Genomic DNA, 22,993 nt, shown 5'->3' on the forward strand with positions numbered 1-22,993 from the left:
GATGAAAATTCCCATGGGTGAAAAGAGAAAGAATCATAAGCCTGTAATCTTGTAAGGCTCCTAGTTAGGAAATGACAGTGTCAGGTTTGTTTAGCACCTGTAGTATAAAGTGGGCTAAAAGTGTCTATTTATCTTTATTGTTGAAAGTATTACAGATGTCCCCTTTTTTTCTGTGACGGGAAGGAGCCTGCAGCTGAGGTATGCGCCCTTGACAGGAATCGGACCCGGGACCCTTTGGTCCACAGGCGTACGCTCTATCCACTGAGCCAAACCGGCTAGGGCTCTAGTAGAGTTTTAAATGTGATCATGCACACTCTTTATTTTGTTCTTGGTTTTAAAGGGAATGTTTCTAACTTTTCCCTATTAAGAATGATGTTTGCCCAAAATTTTGGTAGATGCTTGTGATCAGATAGAGGTAATTTCCTTCTTTTCTACCTTTTTTTATAAATAGGTGCTTGAAATATATCAAATGTATTTTTCTGCAGCAGTTGACATGATTTTGTATTCTTAAATCTGTTAGTGTGGTTTATTACATTGATTGATAAATGATTGATTAATACAATAAAAAAATCTTCTTGTTTCTTAAAGTAATCCAACATTATCATTTTACTAGGGGCCCGGTGCACAAATTCTTGCATATTGGAAGGAAATTAATTAGAAGAAATACTTTAATATTCGTCCTTTCTCTATAATAATAGAAGTGTCAACCAAATTCATGATTGACAATGACAGATCGAAACACACGTGTGTGATTGACGCCAGCAAGAGTTTTATATGTATCGTGCATGCACGAGTCAACTTAGCCTTTTATAGATATAGAATAAACTTGCTTAATTAGACCTGCTTTCTGATTTAGCTAAACTTTTTCCAGCCCAATGAAGCACCCCAACTTCTCTTTCAAGTAATTATCAGCAACACAGCAGTAAATATCAACACAAAGCAGAATATTATTGTAGATCATGCAGGAAGAACAAAGGGTGAAATATTTAACTGCAGCAGTGTTTTGACTATATTCTGTGCAGTGAGAAAACCTGAAGTCATTTCCAAGGTCCACCATTTCCTCTTTTCAGTCAGGTCAAGTTTCTAAGCTTTCTAAATCTCCGTTTTCCGGCTAATGAAAAGAAAATAGGATTGCACCAAGTCTCCTATATACTTACTTCAGGATCAAATGAGATGAGGCACAGGAAAATACTTCACAGACATTTGGTTAAAGTGTAAATGTTTCCACCTGGGTATAAAGCAAGTTGTATTCACTGAAGAAACTGCAAGGAGGCTAGTCACTAGGGAGAAGAAGCCAGGCGTTGCTACGTGATGTCATTACCCAGCGCCCACAGCAACCGTTTCCAGGCTGGCCATGGGGTCTCAGTAGCATTGGCTGTGATTTGGTGGGCTGTCGCACCAGGGTGGTGGTGGGGCCTGTGTCCCACTTGGGGGAAGCTGAGTGTTGCTTTGTCAGCCAGGTCCGCACGGCTGTTTCTCTGAAAATGTCAAGTGTGAGTCATGGCAGCTCCTGTGTTGAGCATCTGCTCCCTTGTGGTCAGTGCATATCATAGCGACCAGTTGGACAGTGGGAAGGACACTATAGAAGCCCGATGCACGAAGATTCATGCTAGAATGAGCTTTCCTTTCCCTGGGTGCCGGCACCGCCTTTCCACTCCGGCCCAGCCCCTTTCCGCTCAGGCCCCGGAGCTGCCTCTTTCTGCTCCAGGAGCCGCCTCTTTCTGCTCCAGCCCCACCTCCCCATGCTGCCCAGAGGCCCTGAGAGACTGGGAGTGGGGCAGAATGCCTGCGTCGTCGCCATGGTGATGATGCAAGCGTCCCGCCCCCTTTCACTTGGCACTTGTGTATGCAAATTAACTGCCATATTTGTTGGGTTAATTTGCATATCACTCTGATTGGCTGGTGGTGTAGCGGAGGTATGGTCAATTTACATGTTTGTCTATTATTAGGTAAGATTTTATTTTTTATATAATACGGAATTTAGTTAGGTCATATTTTGCTTAGGAATATTGCATATATTTTCATGGATTAGATAAACCTCTGTGTTTTTGCTGTCATTTCTATTTCTATTTTAACCAGTTTCTCACTTTCTTGAGTGTTTTTATTAGTATCATGACAGCATAAAGAACAGACTGACAAATCTCAGAGGGAAGGTGGGGGAGGGGAGAATGGGGAGAGATTAACCTGGGAATTTATATGCATATACATAGCCCTTATAGAATTGATGACCCAGTTGACCATCATAAAGAATGGGAAAACAGATCTTCAGAAACATTCAAGAAGCCAGTTATCCATATGATTTAGAAGTTTTTGCTTGATTTAAGTAATCATGCGAAATTTTCTCTGGAAAAAGATGAAATTCTTCTATTATCATGGTGCTTTTGTTAGCAAATGTTTAAGTCAATAGTGTTGGAGGGGTGGGTGCAAGGTGGAGGGAGTAAATGGGGGAAAAAAGGAGGATATCTGAAGTACTTTCAACAATAAAGATAAATTTAAAAAATAAAAAGATATATACAAACAAAGAAAAAGGTTAGTAAATTAAATAGAAAAAAACAGTCCTATGGTGATCCTCTTCTTTATGCGCTCTTTAACAGAACTGTCTCTGGGTAAATGTATTTCCATGGGAAGATTCAGGGTTATTACGTTTTCTTAATCACTCCAATAAAGAACTTTTGACTCTGGCACATGTTGTGAAAAGAACACTAGATTTTGATTTGGACTTTAGCTCTACTTGCTCTGTGATCTTAAATTACTTAACCTTTCTTTCAATTTCTAGATCTGATTCTGTAACCCTTTTAAAACACTATTTCATGTATTTACTTCTCTCACTTCCAACAGCTTGGCTCTGAATTGGTGGAGACGCCGAAAAGCTCGGACCAACTCTGAAAAGTTATACAGTCGATGGGAGCAGGATCATGACCTTGAAACTTTTGGAAGTCTTGGACTATTCTATGAATACTTAGAAACAGGTAATTTTCAACCACTTGTTTGAAACATAGAGTATGGCTGAGTAAAATAAGTGTTTTTCATCCCTTAGTATTTCTTCCTGCCTTGGACATAGTAGGTGTTCAATAAATCATTGGACAGTGGAAGAGAAGATAGGTGGATGAGTATAGAAAAAATTGGTTCAACATTGACTTTACCCACCAAACAGAATGTAGAGTAAAGTTTAGTTTTAAAACACCCATCTTAGATATATTTTTCTATCAATGGAATGTTAATATTGAAAAAAATAAAATAAAGATTACTTTTTAATGCCTGTCTCAAATTAGCTGTTTGTCCTTTTGTTTGCCTCTGTGGCAGCTGAGAGAGAATAAGTTGAAAAACATTTCCAGTGAATGACATACATTTAGTTTTTCTTTTACTCATGCTGAACAGAAGAATGTTAAAAGCAGTTATTCAAGGGAAACCCAAATTGAACACAATAAAGTAATAAAATATTCTAAGGATTAAACAGAGATCTTCAGGTAACATTTTAGGAGAGAGTGATAGAGAGACTACCTGTATAGCTACTCAGAGTGCTTCCTCTCAGTGACATTTCTCTGCTTCTCTGGTTAGACAATTTTTAACTTATTCTAAGACCCATAAAATCACAGTGCAATGAATGAGATGGCCTGAATTTGTTACTGATTCCCCACTATAGTACATATCTATGACACCTGGATTGAAATAGGTAACTTGAGGACAAATAGAAAGAAGTCTCTGTGTAGCTGGCTCCAAATTTAGGTAGTGTTTGCTTTATGGGGTGATAAGGCTATAATTTTTAATTGTATAAGTTTCAAATAAATTTGTATGTAAATGCATCAGAGATTACCACTGATTAAAATATAAAATCAAGGATTCATAAGATTGACTCCCGTTTATTGTGGTACAATTAATTTACTTGGATATTTTACATACATTATCTCTAATCTTGAAACATCTTACAGAGTAGTTATTATTCACTGCACTTTATTTTAGAGGATCCTGAAATGTGGATAGTTTAATTTTCCACTTTCACAAAGAGTTTAAGATCTAAAATTTGAACATGGAAAGTGTAAGCTGTTTCTACATACTACTTTTCTTAATTTCGTATTTCTTGGATCAGAAGAGTCAGGAAATGAGGCAATTTGTTCACTTGGTTTAGTAGATGACAAGTCTGATTTTCATGAGAAAATTTTAAAAGAAAAGAGGAAATCCAGAAATACTCAAGATTCATCTAAAAATAGAGGACTAGTGGAAGATTATTTCCTCCTTTAATTTAGAGCCATTCCTGTATATCTTATTATTTTTTTATTCATGTGGGAAGCCTAGACTGCAAACTGCATGATTTTTTTTATTCTAAGCATTTTTGGAAACAAAATAACAAAAATGGGGAGAGAAGCCAGCTTACCAAGTGAGGAGAGTAAAACTTATTTAAAAAGATGTCAAGATATCCGAAAGAATCAGGACTTTAACTAATACTTTTTTCCAGAAAATGTATATTTCCTCTGCCCACATATAATTCATATATACTTCCAATGCTTTACAAAATTTATTTTATTGTTTATTCTCAAGTAGCTTGTTTTACACTGAATTTTTATCTATTATCTTCTTCAAAACTTAAAGCATCCTAATATATAAAAACCCTGGGTCTTAATGACCAGTGACAACCGGAGGCTGACCAACCGGAAGTCAGTGCTGGCCCTGCCCCAAGCAAGCAGTTAGGGGCAATCAGGCAAGCAGGCAGAGGGGTTAGGGGTGATCAAGTAGGCAGACTAGTGGTTAGGGGTGATCAGGTAGGTAGACAGTCCCTCGCCGGGCTGGCCCCACCCCCAAGCAAGCAGATAGGGACAATCAGGCAGGCAGGCAGAGTGGTTAGGGGTGATCAAGTAGGCAGACCAGCGGTTAGGGGTGATCAGGTAGGCAAACCAGTGGTTAGAGGTGATCAGGTAGGCAGGCAAGTGGTTAGGGGAGATCAGGTAGGCAGGCCAGTGGTTAGGGGTGATCAGGTAGGCAAACCAGTGGTTAGGGATGATCAGGTAGGCAGGCAAGCAGTTAGGGGAGATCAGGTAGGCAGGCCAGTGGTTAGGGGTGATCAAGTAGGTAGGCAAGCGGTTAGGGGCGATCAGGTAGGCAGACAGCCCCTCGCAGGGCTGGCCCTACTCCCCAGCAAAGAAAGAGGGAGGCCCAGGCCAGCCAAGCCATCACACCCCAGCCTGTCGCCTGCAGAGGGAGGCCACTGGTGGCAGGGGAGGGCGGCAGCGCTGCACAGATGGCAAGCAGTGGCAGTGGCGGGGGTGGGGCCAGCTGCCTGCAGCCCAGGGAAGGAAAGCCCTGATAGGCCCTGATCTCAGGCCAGGCCTAGGGACCCTACCCAAGGGGTCCCGGATTGTGAGAGGGTGCAGGCCAGTCTGAGGGACCCCCACGAGTGCACAAATTTTCATGCACCAGGCCTCTAGTCCTATATAATAAAAGCCTAATATGCAAATCGACCAAATGGCAGAACAACTTGTGGAACGGCCAGTCACTGTGACGCTCACTGACCACCAGGGGGCAGACCCTCAACACAGGAGCTGCCCCCAGCCCACAGGCCCCAGGCCAGCCAAGGCGGGTGCTAGCAGCCCCCCCCCCCCACATCACCCTGCTGGCCGCCCCACAGAGGAAGGCAACCAGTAGCAGCAGGGGGCAGGGCTGGCGAGCAGGTGGTGCCAGGCCAGCCAAGGCGGGTGCCAGTGGGGGCCTCCGATCATCCTGCCGGTTGCCCCACAGATCAGTCCAGATCGCTGGCCAGGCCTAGGGAACCTACCCGTGCACAAATTTCATGCACCGGGTCTCTAGTTAATTTATAAGGCTTATACTTGAGTACTTTTATATACCCAGCACATGCTGGCTATTGGAAGTATACAAATGAATCAGTCATATCCCTGATCTGAAAAAGTACTCATATTAGCAAGACAGAAAACTTGATTTTCTGGTAAATCTACTATGGCTGTACCAGTGGAAAGTCTAGACCAGTGGTCGGCAAACTGCGGCTTGCCGCTCACAAGCCGCAGTTTGCTGCTCCATTGACTAATGAGTTTGCCAACCACTGGTCTGGACCAACATAGGCCTACCTATAGACTACTAGAGGCCTGGTGCACGAATTTGTGCACTGGTGGGGTCCAGCCAGCCCGCCTGAAGGGGGCCATCAGAGGTGGGCCAGCTGGGGTGAGGAGCCACGGGTGTTCTGGTCGTTCTGCTGTTTGGTCAATTTGCATATTACCCTTTTATTATATCCTATCTAATAAAAGTAATATGCAAATTGACCATACCTCCACTACACCCACAAGCCATGCCCACCAGCCAATCAGGAGTGAATATGCAAATTAACCCAACCAAGATGGCTGCGTCCACAGAGAGAGCAGGAGGCTTGGGTTTCCCCAGCAATGGAGGAAGCCAAGCTTTCCACCAGCCCTGGCCTGCCTTGGCCTCCCCTTAAGGCTACAAAATTTCAATTATAGAAGATAAATAAATCCCAGATACCAGGGCCTCCGCCTGGGTCACCGGGGGTCGTGGCTGGCCTGAAAACCACCACAGGCCCCTCACCCAGGCTCCAGGCTGCCCCATGCCCCAAGGGAACCCCCACCCTGATCTAGGATACCCTTCAGGGCAAACCAGCTGTCCCCCACCTGTGCACCAGGCCTCTATCCTATCTAATAAAAGAATAATATGCAAATTGACCATCACTCCAACACACAAGATGGCTGCCCCCATGTGGTCAAAGATGACTGCCCCCATGTGGACACAAGATGGCCGCCACAAGATGGCCAGCAGGTGAGGGCAGTTGGGAGGGACCAGGCCTTCAAGGTAGGGCAGTTGGGGGCAACCGGGCCTGCAGGGAAGGGCAGTTAGGGATGACCAGGCCTGCAGGGGAGGGCAGTTAGGGGCAAACAGGCTGGCAGGGGAGCAGTTAGGCATCAATCAGGCTGGCAAGGGAGTGGTTAGGTGGTGATCAGGCTGGCAGGCAGAAGCGGTTAGGGGCAATCAGGAAGGCAGGCAGGCAAGCAGTTGGGAGCCAGCAGTTCTGGATTGTGATAAGGATGTCCGACTGCCTGTTTAGGCCCGATCCTATCTGGAAGGGCAGTCGGACATTCTTCGAGGAGTCCCAGATTGAAGAGGGTGCAGGCTGGGTTGAGGGACACACCCCCCGTGCATGAATTTCATGCACCGGGCCTCTAGTAGGATAATAAAAGACTGTGTTTTAAGAAGAATATCTTATCTAAGAAGAATAGATACTTTCTTTAGGTTAGCAGATCTCAAAAGAAACAGCAAAGACAGAACTGAGCTGTGCATGCCCTATTTCTCCTTCCTGTTTTAGCAAGCAAATACATCACTATGCTTTTTGTAGGGAGGAGGAAGTAGGCAGATGGAAAGAGACCTGGAGTATTTTGCTGGTATAGATCCTTCTAAAATGCAGCAAGTGGCAGGAGTTGGGCACAGTGTTCCCTCTTTTCTACTCCACAATAATGAGTTTGCAAATTTTTCTTTTTTCCCTACAGTTATCCAGTTTGGATTTGTTACCTTATTTGTGGCCTCTTTTCCTCTGGCTCCTCTTCTTGCTCTCTTGAATAATATTATAGAGGTTCGAGTGGATGCCTGGAAACTTACTACTCAGTACAGGAGACCTGTAGCAGCTAAAGCTCATAGCATAGGTGTTTGGCAAGATATTCTTCATGCAATGGCTGTTCTTTCTGTTGCAAGTAATGTAAGTGGACCTATTTTGGTGGGGTAACGTATTTTGTTTTCTTGAGGATGGGGAAATGTGAATGATGCTTAGCTCAATCTTTATTTGCATTGATTTCATCTAATGACAATCCACAAAGGTAAAATATCCCTTAACTTTTATACAGTAAATAGCAGAGAGAAATCTGTGACATGGAAACTCTTAGAAATACAAGGAAAATTGTAAAATCACTCTCATTAAAATAACATAATACAGTTTCATAACATGTGACAAAATAAACAGGAAACAAGTAAAGGTATAGAGGATTTGAATAATACAGTTGAATCTTTTTTTTATAAAACATCATCCCTTTTATTTATTTATTTATTTATTTATTTAAATCTTTAAATCTTTATTGTTGAAAGAATTATATACATCCTTCTTTTTCCCCTGTTAACCTCTTCCAGCCCACTCCCCTTCCTCCCCCACCCTAGACCCTCACCACCCCATTGTCTATGTCCAGTGGTTATGCATATATGCATGCAAGTTCATTGGTTGATCTCTTCCCATCCACCCTCCCCTGCCTTCCCTCTGAGGCTTAACCTTCTGTTCATGCTTCTATGTCTCTGGGTGCAGTGAAATATTGATCATGTGTAAAGTTGTGTACTACAAATAGAAAATACACAACATTTGCCTGTTATATCTTTGGAGCACTTATTAAAAAATAGAAATAAAAATAAATTCGCCTGCCTTGGTCAGGTGGTTCAGTTGCAGTTCATTTCCCATGCAGGACACATACCTGACATGGGTTCAATCACCAGTCAGGTTTCCCACATCCATGATTTTTTTCTCTCTCAAAATCAATATATATATATACTTGGGTGAGGATAAAAAAATTATACAAAGAAGAAATTAAATTACAAGGGCACTTAATTAAAATGAAAACAAAGGAATCAACTAAAATCACAGGTTCAGAAAATTTATAGCAGTAAATGCTTTGCCCTGGCCAGTAATAAGAGAATTAATAAAGATATATACAGGAATAATCAAATTAGAAAACAAACAAAAAGCAATATAATTGCTAAGTAAATCAAGAATTGACTCATTGAAAAGACAAATAAAATAAGCAAAACTCCAAAAATCTCAAACATGTAAAAGAGTTATAAGATACAGGTGAGAACATTGAGAGACTGCTGTGTATATATTTATTACAATAAGTCTCAAATTTATTTGAAATTATTAATTTTTTAGAAAATAATAACTGCCAAAATTTATTTAGTGATTGAAACCTGAATGGACCAGTAGCTATAGAAGTAATGTTAAAAGGTTTTTAAAAATCTACCACTAGAAATGTAGATATAGAGCCAGGTAGTTTAAAGTGACTTATCAACCCTAAAAGAAACATGTTGTTTATACCATTTAGAGCTTAGGAAAAGATGGAAAAATAGCATTCCTATGAAGTAAAATACTGAAATTAATTGCGTTTAACTATGGGAAATCTACTAGCTCATGGTCTTGTATCTCTCCATTCCCTCCCCACCAAACTCCTCCACACACACACATGCACACACACATACACACATACACACTGTCCTAGCTTTTGGAGTTGGGAGTTGATGAGTTGATCCAGGCAACTGAATTTGTTTAAGGACACTGGAACTGCACTGTGCAACAATGAGAAATATAGGAAATAGAAAGGCAGAGTGGAAAGAGCATTTTTTTTTTGGAAACAGGTACACTTAAGTTCGATTTTAACCTAGTCACTTTCTAGTTATGACATCTTGGACTACTAATCATATACTGTAAATGTGGTATTTCATATTTTAGGCCAAAGACTCATATTATCATGATTTTAAATATCATTTCAATCATATGGCACATGGAACTGGAATAGATACAAATCAGACATTTTTTAAAAGATTTTTATTGATTGAGAGAGAGAGAGAGGAAGGAAGAGGGAGAGAGAAATATCAGTGTGAGAGAAACATCAACCAGCTGCCTCCTGCATGCCCCCACCAGGGATCAAGCTCATAACCCAGGCAGTGTCCTGACCAGGAATCCAACCAGCAACCTTTGGCACATGGGACTGAGCTACACCAGCCAGGGAACAAATCAGATATGTTAAAAACTAGACTGCTTGCTCCTGATCTCCCTCTTGCTTTATCCTTTAGGCTTTTATTGTTGCATTTACATCGGACATCATTCCTCGTTTAGTTTACTTCTATGCCTACTCATCAAATGCCAGTGAACCTTTGAAAGGATATGTCAATAACAGCCTGTCAATATTCCTGATAGCCGATTTACCAAACACCACTGCGCCTTTGGACAAACGAGACTTCACCACTTGCAGGTTTCCTCTTGTTTTCTTAGGCTTTCATTTTACCCTCTAAATGTATTGCTAACTTCTATATTTCATTCATGCCTTAGAACATAAAGGATTTCCTTGGGGCAATAAAAATCCTAGATAAATCAAGTGCATAATTTTAAAATTCACACATTCTATGATTCTGATTTGGAAATGTTGAATGTCCCAAAGTAAGAAAATATTATGGGTAAAGATAATGTCAATTTTGAATTGTTTTTTATTTTCTAAATTTATTGGAAAGATTTCTCACCAACAAATGCCCTTTGATTCCAAGGTGTAATATATATAGTATAATTATGTTATACATGCATCTAATTTACTTGACCTTAATTATAAGTCCTCAAAATAAGATAAACTGCAAAAGAAGCAAAAATATGATTGCTTCACCATCCATTCTATGTAAAGAGTTTCTTTTATGCAGTGAGTGTGAAATTGGATTTGTAAACCTACTCTTTCTACACTTAGTGTCTTGTATCCTGTGAGGATCTTTTTACTCTAGGATTTAAAGATTTATATGTAATACGTTTATAATATAATGTATTATATTATATTATATTATATTATATTATATTATATTATATTATACTACATTATACCATACCATACCATACCATACCATACCATACCATACCATACCATACCATACCATACCATACTATACTATACTATGGGCCCAGTGCACAAATTTGTGCACCTTGAAAAGAACTGTGGGCTGCGAGGCTGCAGTGGACACAGGGGCAGGTCTCGGCCCATCCTCTGCACCTCTGCCTGGCCCCTCCCACCGCGGCCCGTGGTCCCCTAACAGCGCCAGCCCCGCTCGTACCCACTGATAGCACAGAGCGATTAGGGCCTGCACTAGCAGTGGGTGCGAGCAGGGCCAGCACCATCAGTGAGTGGGAGGAGTGGCTGCTGCACCGATTGCCCCTCAGGAGCAGGGGGAGGTGGAGAAGCCCTCAGGGGCGATTGGGGCCAGCAGCTGCCGCTCGCACCCACTGACAGCACCAAGTGATGAGGGCCGGCGCTGGGTGCCAGCAGCGGGTGCAACCAGCAGCTCCAGCCCTGGCAGCTGGTGTGAGTGCCTGGTGGGACTGCAGTGTGCGGGAGCAAAGAATTTTCAGTAACCACCAGAGGCTCGCCCTGATGACAGTGACTGGCTCCCCGCCTTGATCTGGCTCCCACACTCACCGGCTCCACCATCCCACCTGGGTTGATGCCTGCCATGTTTCACACATGCCCCCCTGGTGGTCAGCACACATCATAGTGACCGGTTATTTGGTGGTTCTGCTGTTCGGTCTATTTGCATATTAGGGTTTTATATATAGAGATTATATTATACTATACTGTATTGATAAAATAAACATTAAGGCCCCTTAATTCTTAAACCAATTGCTTAATTTTGGATTCCAGCAAAGAAACAGCAAAATGTTGCATCACAGATAGACAGAAGCATTATATGTTTCATATTTGCATCTAGAGGAATCATAGCATAGCCTTTAAGAGCATGGACACTTGTGTTGTATTTCATGATGTCATCACTGGACTAAAACCTTGAAGCACATCAATCTCTAGGAACTTTGTAGAAAACAACGAGCTCACAAAGTTGAGCACTAAGAACACTCCAGAAGGATAGTAAGGAATAAAACCCAAATAATATAATGCAGTGTCAGATAAGCCAAGAGGGAGTTTCAGGAAAATAGAAATCATTAATAATGTCAAGTTTTATTATTGAAAGATACAATAAGATGAGGATTAAAATGTTCCTTGAGTTTAATGACAGACAATTGGTTTCACCAGAGTGATGGGTAGAATGACCTGTGTTAAGGGGTAGGAAGGGAGGGAATGGAGATGGCAATAACTGTCTGTGAAGGACAGGAGAGAAGTTTCATTTAAGTCTCCTGCTACCCAGCCGTGGGCAAACTATGGTCCGTGGGCCGGATCCGGCTGTTCTATCTGGTTCTCTTGCTCTCCCCTCCGCTCCTTTACTTTGAATTTATATTAGTTCACACAAACACTCCATCTATGCTTTTGTTCCGGCCCTCCGGTCCAGTTTAAGAACCCATTGTGGCCCTCGAGTCAAAAAGTTTGCCCACCCCTGAATACTATATGTGAGCAATATTTGGCCATGACTTTTATCTGTGCAAGGCAGATAAATGTTTTATGGTAGCAGTTATCTTACTGTGACTTGACTTTTGAGGTCAACTAAAAGAGTCTCTTAAGAGGTCTTTCTATTTGAATCTGTAGCTAACTTTTTGTATAAATATTTTTCAGGTATAGAGATCACAGGTATCCCCCTGATCACCAAGAGAAATACTCTCATAATATGCAATTTTGGCACGTCCTTGCTGCCAAAATGACCTTCATCATAGTCATGGAGGTAAGCCCTTCTTAGCATTCATTCTAGTTAGTCTCTCTGCTCGCTTTAGCCATATATTTCTAACGATATCTGCTCAGAAAACAAGTAGCATTATCTCAATAAATTGTTTTGATGTATTTGTTGTCATAAAAAGCAACTTAGGGGTATTTTCAGTATAATGAGTGCCTGTTATTCACTTACTAACTATCAAGGTGACAGAAAAGAAAAAAAATATGGCTACATCCCTTGAGGGACAGGAAAAAGGGAGGGGACCTACTGATTTTACTGAATACCTTTACATATTGGTTCCAGAGGCTATAATAACCTTGTAAGTTTGACTTTATTATTTGCTCTTGAAAAATGAATCTGAGACTTATCAAAATAAGGTATTTGGTTTAAAGATAATCAGCTAATATTGAACCTGGGTTTTGATGCCAGATGTCTCACTCCCAAGACTCTGCTCTGTCCACTATATTATGTTTCTCCCTTGTGGAATTTCCAGTATAAGTTTAGATATAAGAAACGCAATAAAAAAGAACAAATACAGAGGTGGTATTTGACTAAGACACAAACTGAGAGCTACAAATCGTAAGACATGAAAGCCAATAAGGAAGAGACAAGTCAGTGTAAGGCACTTTTTTACTCTACGGTGAATCTCAATAATGGAAAAGTCTAATGCAAGCACACACAAAGTCTAACCACTTTTTCTTTATGTTTTCTATATGTAAGTGATTTTAAAAAATCAAATAATTTTGCACGATAAAGAAAAGAGAGCAGTTTTATGTAGTATTCCTCCACATGCCCCCCCCCCCCCTTCCTCTCTTTCTCTATCTGTTCTTTATCACTCTTTCATTCCTACATTTTTCATCACCTTTTAGTCTGGTAAATTGCACTAGGAATCTTTTGATATTTTTGTTTTTGTTTATTCATTATTTTTACTAATTTTTGTAATTATTACAGGCTCTGACTCATTGTCTTTTTGGGATTTCTCTTTACCTTCTCTTATATTAATTACTATATTTTCTGCAATCTATGTTTTTCCCATTTTTGGATTGATAGCTTATTTTTAATGAAGTACATCTTTCAGTAATTTGCTGAGGAAAATTACATTTTTGGAAAACTTGCATATTAAAAACATATGTTCTGCCCTAACCAGTTTGGCTCAGTGGATAGAGTGTTGGCCTGCGGACTCAAGGGTCCCAGGTTCGATTCCGGTCAAGGGCATGCACCTTGGTTGCGGGCACATCCCCAGTAGGAGGTGTGCAGGAGGCAGCTGATTTGATGTTTCTCTCTCATCGATGTTTCTAACTCTCTATTCCTCTCCCTTCCTCTCTGTAAAAAAATCAATAAAATATATTTAAAAAATAAAAACATATGTTCTTTCATTATCGATGATTAATTGGTACAAAATTCAAGATTGAAAGTCCTTTTCCCTGAAAAATGTTTAACCATCTTTATTTCGGTATCCTGATTTTTTTTAAAGACATTGCTCTATTTTCTGTTAGCTTTTCCCTGGGTTAGGGCCAGTGTTGTTTTAAAATGCAAATGCAATACCATTCTGATTCCCTAGTCTTTATGACTTTTTTTGTGGGTTTTTTTTGTGGGGTTTTTTGGTTAATATTTGGTAAATATCAAATCGAGGATATTTTTCCATTGATTTTTTTTAGAGAGAGTGGAAGGTAGAGGGAGAAACAGAGAGAAATATTGATGTGGGAGAGACACATTGATTGGTTGCCTCCTTCCCACATCCCTACCAGGGCCAGGGAACCATTGCAAGTTTAAGTGCCAGCTTTCTCTACTCTGGAGTCTGTTATTACTATTCCCTCCCTTCTTTTTGTCTTTGTTGGTTATATTATCTTCTAAAATTCATTTTCAAGTATTTTATTAGGTTTTTAGGAAGGAGCATAGAAAAAAAGAATATATTCAATAACGTGTTCAACCTCAATTTCTGTATTACATATTTTAGAATGTATTTATTTGTTTACTATTGGTCTTTGTAGGAAAGTTCCAGGACAGGGGCTACATCTTTTTTATTTTCCTGGTACTTCCTGCATTGAGCACAGTTTATTGAATGAATGAAATTATTTGTAAGAGCTTCCTGCTGAACATTTGACAATTCTAACAGTATTATTTTATGTTTTTTCTAGCACGTTGTGTTTTTAGTTAAGTTTTTGTTGGCTTGGATGATCCCTGATGTTCCAAAAGATGTTCTGGAAAGAATTAAGCGAGAAAGGCTAATGACAGTCAAGATTCTCCATGACTTTGAGCTTCAGAAATTAAAAGAGAACTTGACAATTGATTCTAGTGAATTTGCCAAGGAATTCATAATTCAGGAAAACAAAGTAGAGCTGGCTAAATCAACAATCTAGTCAACAACATGAGTAAGCAGCTGGTAGCCTATCTGGCTTCACATTTTCCCTAGATTAGGGCCAGAGGCCAGAAGCCATGTGTCAATTTTATCCCTTCTTCTTCTTTTTTAACTCAAAGTTTTTGTACACTTTTATAGAGGCCAACTTTGTGAGGTCAGAAGAATACCTTCTCTGCTCCATTGGCTGGGCCCTCCCTAGATATTGTTTTCTGGGATTCTATAAATGATTGTTAAAAGTGCATGTGGAATCAGAATATGGAAAATCATGGAATGTTGCAGTTTATAATCCAGCACTGGACTAGGGCTGTCCCGTCACCTTCCAGTGCATCTGCACATTTTCATGGTCTTCTACTGGGTTGTTTCATATCACTTTCCCATCAAGAAAAATGTTGGGACAAAGAGAAAAGAAGTGAAGGGGCTTAAAAAGCCATATTTATCCTGCCATTTCAGACTATGCAAATGAAAAACCAAAATCAGATGACATAAGAAGACTCACATATTAAGCATATTGGGTAAATATCATGGCGAGGGTATGTTTCTGAAGTTGTCCTGAATAAGTGAAACTGTCATAAGAATCCCAGGTAGTCCTTCAGGTAAATGCAAAATTGCTTTTTCAATAGACTGAACATTTGGGTTTCAACAAAAGAATAACAATTCAGTTGTTTAAAGATAACGTTTTGGTAAAAATACTTTGAAGACTGGATTGTTTTATCTGGAAAAGAGCATTAAGAAGTTATTAGATTGCTTCAGGTCTTTGAGTAAATGAAAGATATTTTAAAGCAGTAATGTCTTTTCTTTGTAGTTAAGAAATTCAAAACAATGCATATTGATTAATTTATTGATCTTAATATAAAAATTGTTGAATTATTTTAAAAAATTATCTGTCTTCTACAATGCCTTTTTTCATCATGAAGCTTGTTTGAGCATTAGCTATTTGTATGTTAGGCACAAGTTGTTTATGGAATTTGATTTTTTTGTTTAAAGTAATCTCAAATCTTTTAATGCATTTACAATCCTTTATATTGATTCATCGCTTTACACAATGTTCAGTGCCTTATCCCTATGCCTTTGACACCCAGAGGTATTGTTGGCTATTGATTTGATGTGATTTGACATCAATCACAGAGTTTAACAACAGAAGTGGATCAACTAAATCAGAATGAGGTGGTGAATTTGATAGCTAAATTTTTTTTTTAAAAAAAAGTTGAATTATTACTCTCATACTTAGGTCTGTGGCACATATACACTTGTTCTTATTCTTATTTCCCTTAAAAATGCTATATATATAGCATATATATTTTTAACCTTATAGAATGAGAGATACAAGTCAACTTGAATCTCTAGTTTTAAATTATACTTAAGTTCCAAAGGAATAGTATTTTTTAATTGCACACAAAAGAAGAAACGTTATTGAAAAAAAATTTTAAGTGGTGTTTCATTGTTTGATGCTAATATATTTTGTGGAATTGTCAGTATTAAGTATATGTCAGGTAGTATTAACCAATGATCAATATTAAGCATTTAGATCTGAGGATTATGAGTTTTATGAAACTATGAGATAGTTATCCCAATATTGGCAGTAATAATTTGTCATCCACTAGGTAGATTTTTATGAACATTTTTGTGTAATTTGAAATGATCTCATTGTTGAAGCATGATTTCACATGTGGAGGGGATATATTTCTTGCTTGAGAAATCCAGTCAGTGTTACTATGAAGTAAGCCACAGATGCAGTATGTTTGACCTGTTAAATAAAACTGCATTACTACGGTGTTGTACATTATGCACAGCTCATATTGTTTCTTCTTAGGTGTTAATAAAAATTAGAATGTGGAAACTGTTTTTTATGGCTTTTAATTTTTGTGGCCTAACAATATTTATAGAGCTGGATTGTAAGAAAATAAAAACATATTTCTCTCACAAGGTTGTCTGTACATTGCCATCCTAAACCAACTCAATTTTAGATTTCTAGGATGTATGGAAGATAAGAGAAGAAATAGTAATTTTTAGTCTTTATGATTGGTTGGTATTTTTCTTTTAAAATATTGATAAATACTTTGTATTCATGTTTCAATCTGCTACAAAGAGTTTCTCCTAGTTTCACAGATTTTAAAATGAAATTTAAGTATATCTATCACTTTCATAAAAACTCTCTAGTCCAAGTCCAGAGCCACATCCATTCAGATAAATTTGTCTTATCTAATTAAAACTATTGGTTATTATGGGAGGGCTGAATTAATAGCACATAGCTGTCAAATGTAATTTGATTTTTATCAGCATGGCAGATGTGTTTATCATCCAATCAAACCCACAGTTACTTTTTTAGAAATGTTCCAAGAAACATTTGAGATTTTATTTTACATAATTTTAAATGCAAATGCTGAAAAATACATAACTCTTTTCAAATGTCATCTCTAATCCTTACCTTCATCAGGTTTTCTTTGAACATAAGAAGCAGAATCCACTTCAAAACATTTACTTTAGAGTAATCCATCAAGAATGGAGTATCTTATTTAAATGGAATACTCCTTATTTTTGCTGTATCTCGTGACTCCTCCTGGATTTAATATTCTTTTTTTATCTAAGCCATTAAGGAAATTACCAAGGAGAAGAAGGAAAGAAGATGATAAAGAGGAGAGGAACCTAGGAAGAAGGAGATAAAAGAGTCCTCTCCTTATGAAACTGCATGTTTCCATGGGAGAGAGTTGTTTGTGTAAGGTGTCATGGTGCAGCTGTTGCGGGGGAGGGGTAAAAGGAAGGTCTCTTTCCTTAGCCATCGAATAAGGATGAGAGAAAAACCAAAGAAATTTCAAGTTGGAAACTATTATGTGTCAAAAGTAAAACTGATTCCAAGTGATTTTGTGGTGTCATATGTTATGTGTAGCCCTGGATCTCTACTGATTGACTCCAGTTGAGGGTGAGGAATTTGTATTGCTCATTCGAAAGGTGAATGTATTGTTTTGAAAAAACGTCTCTACTACTTGTTTTTAATTAGTAATAGTTTTTATCAATTAATGTTTTAAGAAAAATAGCATTGCAAGAAGTACCATTGGCCAGGCTTACAAGTCTGCTACTATGATTCATTGTAGTTATTCTGTTATCTTTTTCTAGACAAATTATTACTCTTTTCCTTTATGTGTAACAATTTAAGTATGTCAGTTATTCCAGCATTATTATTCCAGCATTAAAAATTCATGATAACATATTTTTTAAAAAGATAGCATCTTTCAGTGTGTGTGAGACACCTGCTTTCATTACTCCAAAATATATTTCTTTTCTGTGAGTGAATATGTGCCATGCAGTTGACAAAGAAAATAAGTTTTGTTTTTTCTTTTCTTCCAATTTGTACGTGTGTGCGCACCTGTGGGAGGAAGTGGGTATGCAGATATGCAGGGAAAGTTGCTATTAAGTAACAAATCCTAAGAGATTCACATTCACTCAGTGAATAAAGTAATCCTTATTTTTAAACTATATTTTGACATGAACTCAATTTGTTCTCATGGTAAAATGTTGATATAATTTTTTCTGAATTTGAGTGTTTTAAGAGGTTTTTAAGTCATTTTTTGTTAGAAACATTAAAATGCATTACATGCAACATGTTTAATTCACAGAATTACATTTGTTACATTTAGAATTGCAAATTCTTGAAATAGAGGTCGGAAGGCACACAAAAATGGAGATGGTAGTAGTTTTGTTTTGCCTCTTTATTTTTCTGTTTTGTGAGGTGATATAGAGGTGAACAGAAAGGTCCAACGACATAAATAGTAAGTTAATATATTTTCTGAATTTCCTTCCATTCCCGTATTTCCCCAGAAGAAATCCACAACCACCTTCACTGGACTTCCCTGGGCTACTTGTGAGAAATGCATATCCCTTGTCCTACCTTAGGTCTTCAAAAGCAGAAAGACCCTCTGGGAGAGGAACCTTAAAACCGTCTTCAGTGTTACAGAATATCTGAAGAATGTTATGCTGACATAGTGTTATAGTTTGCTAGTATCTTTAAAAATCAAAAGTTTTTATTGAATTTTTAGAGAGAGAGGAAGGAAGAGTGAGGGAAAGATAGAAATATCAATGACAGGAAATCATTGATGGGCTGGCTCCTACACGCCCCACACCAAGGATTGAGCCTGTAACCCAGGCATGTGCCCTGGCTGGGAATTGAACCAGCGACATCTTGGTACACAGGTTGATGTTCACCACTGAGTCACACCAGCTGGGAAACTAGTATCTTTTATTTATTTATTTATTTATTTGTTTGTTTGTTTGTTTGTTTGTTTATTTATTTATTTTAAATATATTTTTTTAAATTTCAGAGCAGAAGGCAGAGAGAGATAGAAACATCAGTGATGGGAAAGAATCATTGATTGGTTGCCTCCTGTATACCCCACAATGGGGATGGAGTCTGAAACTTGGGCACATGCCCTGACTGGGAATCGAACCATGACTTCCTGGTTCATAGGTCGACACTTAACCACTGAGCCATGCCAGGTGGGCTAGTATCTTTTTTTAAAAATTGAATTTATTGTGATGACATTAGTTCACAAAACCATATTCTTTAATACATAGGGTAAGTGTGTGAGCCATTTGTCATAAAAATATACCCCATGTTCAGGGTTACCTTTCAGGGGTATAAGACTGATGAGAATTTCATAAAAATACTAAATTCTCTAGCCTCAAGCATTTTTAAATAATATCCAACATTCATTTACCACTCCAACCATTAGGGAAGTATGCCAAGTCATGTAGACTCAGGATTTTCAAATTTGTAGAAGTCTTCTAATCCTGTGCAGAATTGAAATCTTATACCCTAAGAGCCATAGACCTGTAGTCTCTACTTAATATTTTTTTTAAAAAAAGAGGGAAAATAAGATCAAATGTATTTGCTTTCATCAATATAGTCAAGAAAAGAAAAAGTGAATACCAACCAGAAATTAAGGTGAATACATCACATTCTAAGTATTTGAAAGAACAAATAGATTCCTAGTCAGGATTTAATCAGGACAGCAAAGCTACTATGAAAATTGTAGAATAAAGAATTTGTTATATGGAAGAGGTCTTTTGAAATTGCGGGAGGAACTGGGAAGTGATGGCTGGAAGGGAGACTTGGAGGGTCAGAGAAAAGACACCCCTCAGCTCTCCTGAAACTCCGCCATACGTGGACAAGTTGCAGCAGACATGGATACTCAAGTGCTGATGTGAGTCTGAGAAGGAAGCTATTGAAGAAGTCTATGGAAAACTGCTGCTTCCATAGAGCTACTCCTATGAGTTTGCAGCCACACTTATCGGCTTGGGGCCACTGCTGGTCCAAAAGACCTGGACATGGACTGGAAAAGTGAGAAAGAGCTAGAGCCCACTAGATGGTTCCTTTTCTGTATGTCCTTCACCATATCTGGTCCCAAAGACCTTCAGAGAGAAATAGCTGCTGCTGCACTTCTGTCTTCCTCTCGCAAATCTAACCTGACACCATATTAGAAAGACTACTGGTAAGTGCAGCTCCAGTTAACCAGGTTGACACTATGCAAACTGCCATCTAGACAAGCCAACAAAGCTTCTAACTAGTGGTCATCTGAACAATGTGATTAAAAAATAGACTTAATTTGCCCATCCAGCATGGCTCAGTGGTTGAGCATCAACCCATGAACCAGGAGGTCACAAGTTCAATTCCTAGTCAGCGGGCATGCCAGAGGCAGCCAATCAATGATTCTCTCTCATCATTGATGTTTCTATCTCTCACTCCCTCTCCTTTCCTCTCTGAAATCAATAAAAAATGCATTTAAAAAAAAGACTTAATTTGCCTTCATAAAATGTTGTACTAAATAACTGAAAAATAGGATTTATTTTCAAGCACATTCTAAACGTTTATAAAATCTGACCAAACACCAGGCTATTAAAAAAGACTCAGCAAATTTCAAAAGACTAAAATCTATCAGATCATTTTCTCTGACCACAATCAAATGAATATAGAAAACAACAAGAAGAAGATACTAGGAAAAGTACATAACATATTTTGAAATAACATCAAAGTAATCAAAACTGAATTTCAAAAATAATTTTAATTACTGTATAGCTCAAATTTTGTGGGTGCACTGACTACTTGTGGGTTGTTTTTAGGGAAAATGTAGAGCCTTAAATTAAGCTATTAAAGAGAACAAAAAACACAAGCTAAGCATTGAAAGAAATTAGAGAACAGCAATGTAAATAGAAAATGAAAGAAAAAATCAATTTTAGGAAGAGAAATTCATGGAAAGCATTGGAAAACATTATTTTTAATAGAACATGTTAGATTCATCCCCTTTTTAATCAGAAATAAGAAATTAAGCTTCCAGTAATATTTGAGCTTTATGCAGATCATTGAAATCCTGAAAACCACTAAAAGATTAGCTAAAATATTTTTTCAAAATTATTGAAAGTATCAGAAAATCATAAGACACAAGGAGACTTGTAGCCAGATAGGACAAATATCTAGGAAAGGGGAAAAAACAAACAAACAAAAAAACAGAGTAGCCTGTGTAAAAAAAGCCAATAAACATTTGAAAATGTATTCATAATCAGTAATCAGAGAAATACAAATTAAAACCACAATGAGATACCTTTGCACACTCTCTAGAATGGCTAAAATAAAGTAAAAATAAAAATGTCAATACTAAGGTGGCAAGGATAGAGCTACTGAAACTCTCATATGTGGTTGGTGGGAATATAAAATGGTACAATTACCATCGTTTGGAAAACAGATTGGCAGTTTGCTTAAAAAAGTAAATAGGTACTTGCCATATGACCTAGTAATCCCAAGAAAATAAAAACATATATTCTTCAAAGACTCATACTCAAATATTTATGGCAACCTTATGCATAATGGCCCAAAACTATAAATAACCTTAAGGTTCAACAACAATTAACAGATAAACTGGCATATACATACAATGCCTGGCTGGTGTGGCTCAGTACTTGAGCATCAACCTATGAACCAGGAGGTCATGTTTCGATTCCCAATCAGGGCACATGCCCAGGTTGCAGGAAGCAGCCTATCTATGATTCTCTCATCATTGTTTCTATCTCTTCCTCTCCCTTCCTCTCTGAAATCAATAAAAACATATTAAAAATATTCTGAGTGAAAGTCATATACCAGAGTACATATTGTATGATTCCAATAATATGAAATTCTAGAAGAGGCAAAAGAATAGTTACAGAAAAATGGATCAAGGACACAAGGCTAGGTGTAGAAGTGGGACTGACAGGAAAAAGGCATGACTGGAGATTTAGGAATAAAGGAAATCCATGGTTATGGTGTACCTATTTAATTTTTTGTATATGGGTATTCATTTGTCAAAACTCATCCATCTCAACTTCAGATGGGTAACATCTATATATGTCAATGGCATCAACTAAATTTTAAAAATTCTGAAGTAGATATTATTACACCACCAATATCATGGGGCATTAAATATATAGCCATAGGTCTCTCCAAGCTGGGGTTTAAATCTGTGCTTCTGATTCTTAACTTGGTATTCCTAACTAACCAAAACAATATCCAATATTAAGGATAATGTAGATGAATGAAAAATTCTACAGAGCCAGGAAGTACCTAAATCTATCTTGGTCTCCATTGTAGAAACTGTAGTTCTCATAAAGTAGCAATTTGGTGACAACAATGCCACAAAATTGATGCTACAAAAACAAAGTCTGCTTTGTCTTTCACACGTCTTACTCTAAGACTCTTGGTTCAGGAGAAAATTACATGACTATATCCAATACACCTTTATGCATCTACATTTTTTGAATGAATGGAACATAATTATTTATTGTGTGCTTACCATTAAACACATCATCCTTATATTATCCTCTTTTTGATGTATTATTATCCCATTGAACTAATGAAAAAATTTAGTCACAGAAGTACACTAACCTATCTAGGTATTGCTAATAAATGCCAGAAAGAGGACTGTGGTTTTTTAATTTTTATGAAAATGCATTTTTAAAAAATATTAACAATGATAGTGACATATCATGCCACTTAGCATCATGCCGTTCACTCCAATATCTGCATTATTTTGGTATCTTTAATAATGAACAATGTATTCACCATATTTTCATTGTTGACTTAACATATCACACAAATACTTGGAAATAAATCTACAGTTGACTCTTGGACAACACAGGTTTGAACTGTGTAGGTCTGCTTATACATAGATTTTTTTTCAATAAATGTGCAGTTGGTACTTAGTATTCCTGGACCAGAAAGAGGAT

At 38.1% G+C, this 22,993-nt stretch overlaps 1 protein-coding gene across 6 annotated transcripts in view; it reads left to right on the plus strand.

Annotated features, from left to right (window-relative positions):
* Positions 1-18,213, plus strand: part of ANO5 (anoctamin 5) — a 65,507-nt gene extending 47,294 nt beyond the window's left edge. For 5 of the 6 annotated variants that reach the window (XM_080688135.1, XM_080688137.1, XM_080688136.1 and 2 more), the window contains 5 exons: positions 2,839-2,969; positions 7,500-7,705; positions 9,835-10,013; positions 12,297-12,402; positions 14,529-16,670. In XM_080688135.1, coding sequence (XP_080544261.1) covers positions 2,839-2,969; positions 7,500-7,705; positions 9,835-10,013; positions 12,297-12,402; positions 14,529-14,750 — 844 coding nt within the window. In that variant the 3' untranslated portion in view covers positions 14,751-16,670. Of the gene's footprint in view, positions 1-2,838; positions 2,970-7,499; positions 7,706-9,834; positions 10,014-12,296; positions 12,403-14,528; positions 16,671-17,335 lie in introns of those variants that run through there. The other variant, XM_080688138.1, reaches the window with a different exon arrangement.
* Positions 18,214-22,993: the final 4,780 nt, after the last annotated feature.

This window comes from Plecotus auritus (genome assembly GCF_963455305.1).
Source record: "Plecotus auritus genome assembly, chromosome: 9".
Taxonomy (NCBI): domain Eukaryota; kingdom Metazoa; phylum Chordata; class Mammalia; order Chiroptera; family Vespertilionidae; genus Plecotus; species Plecotus auritus.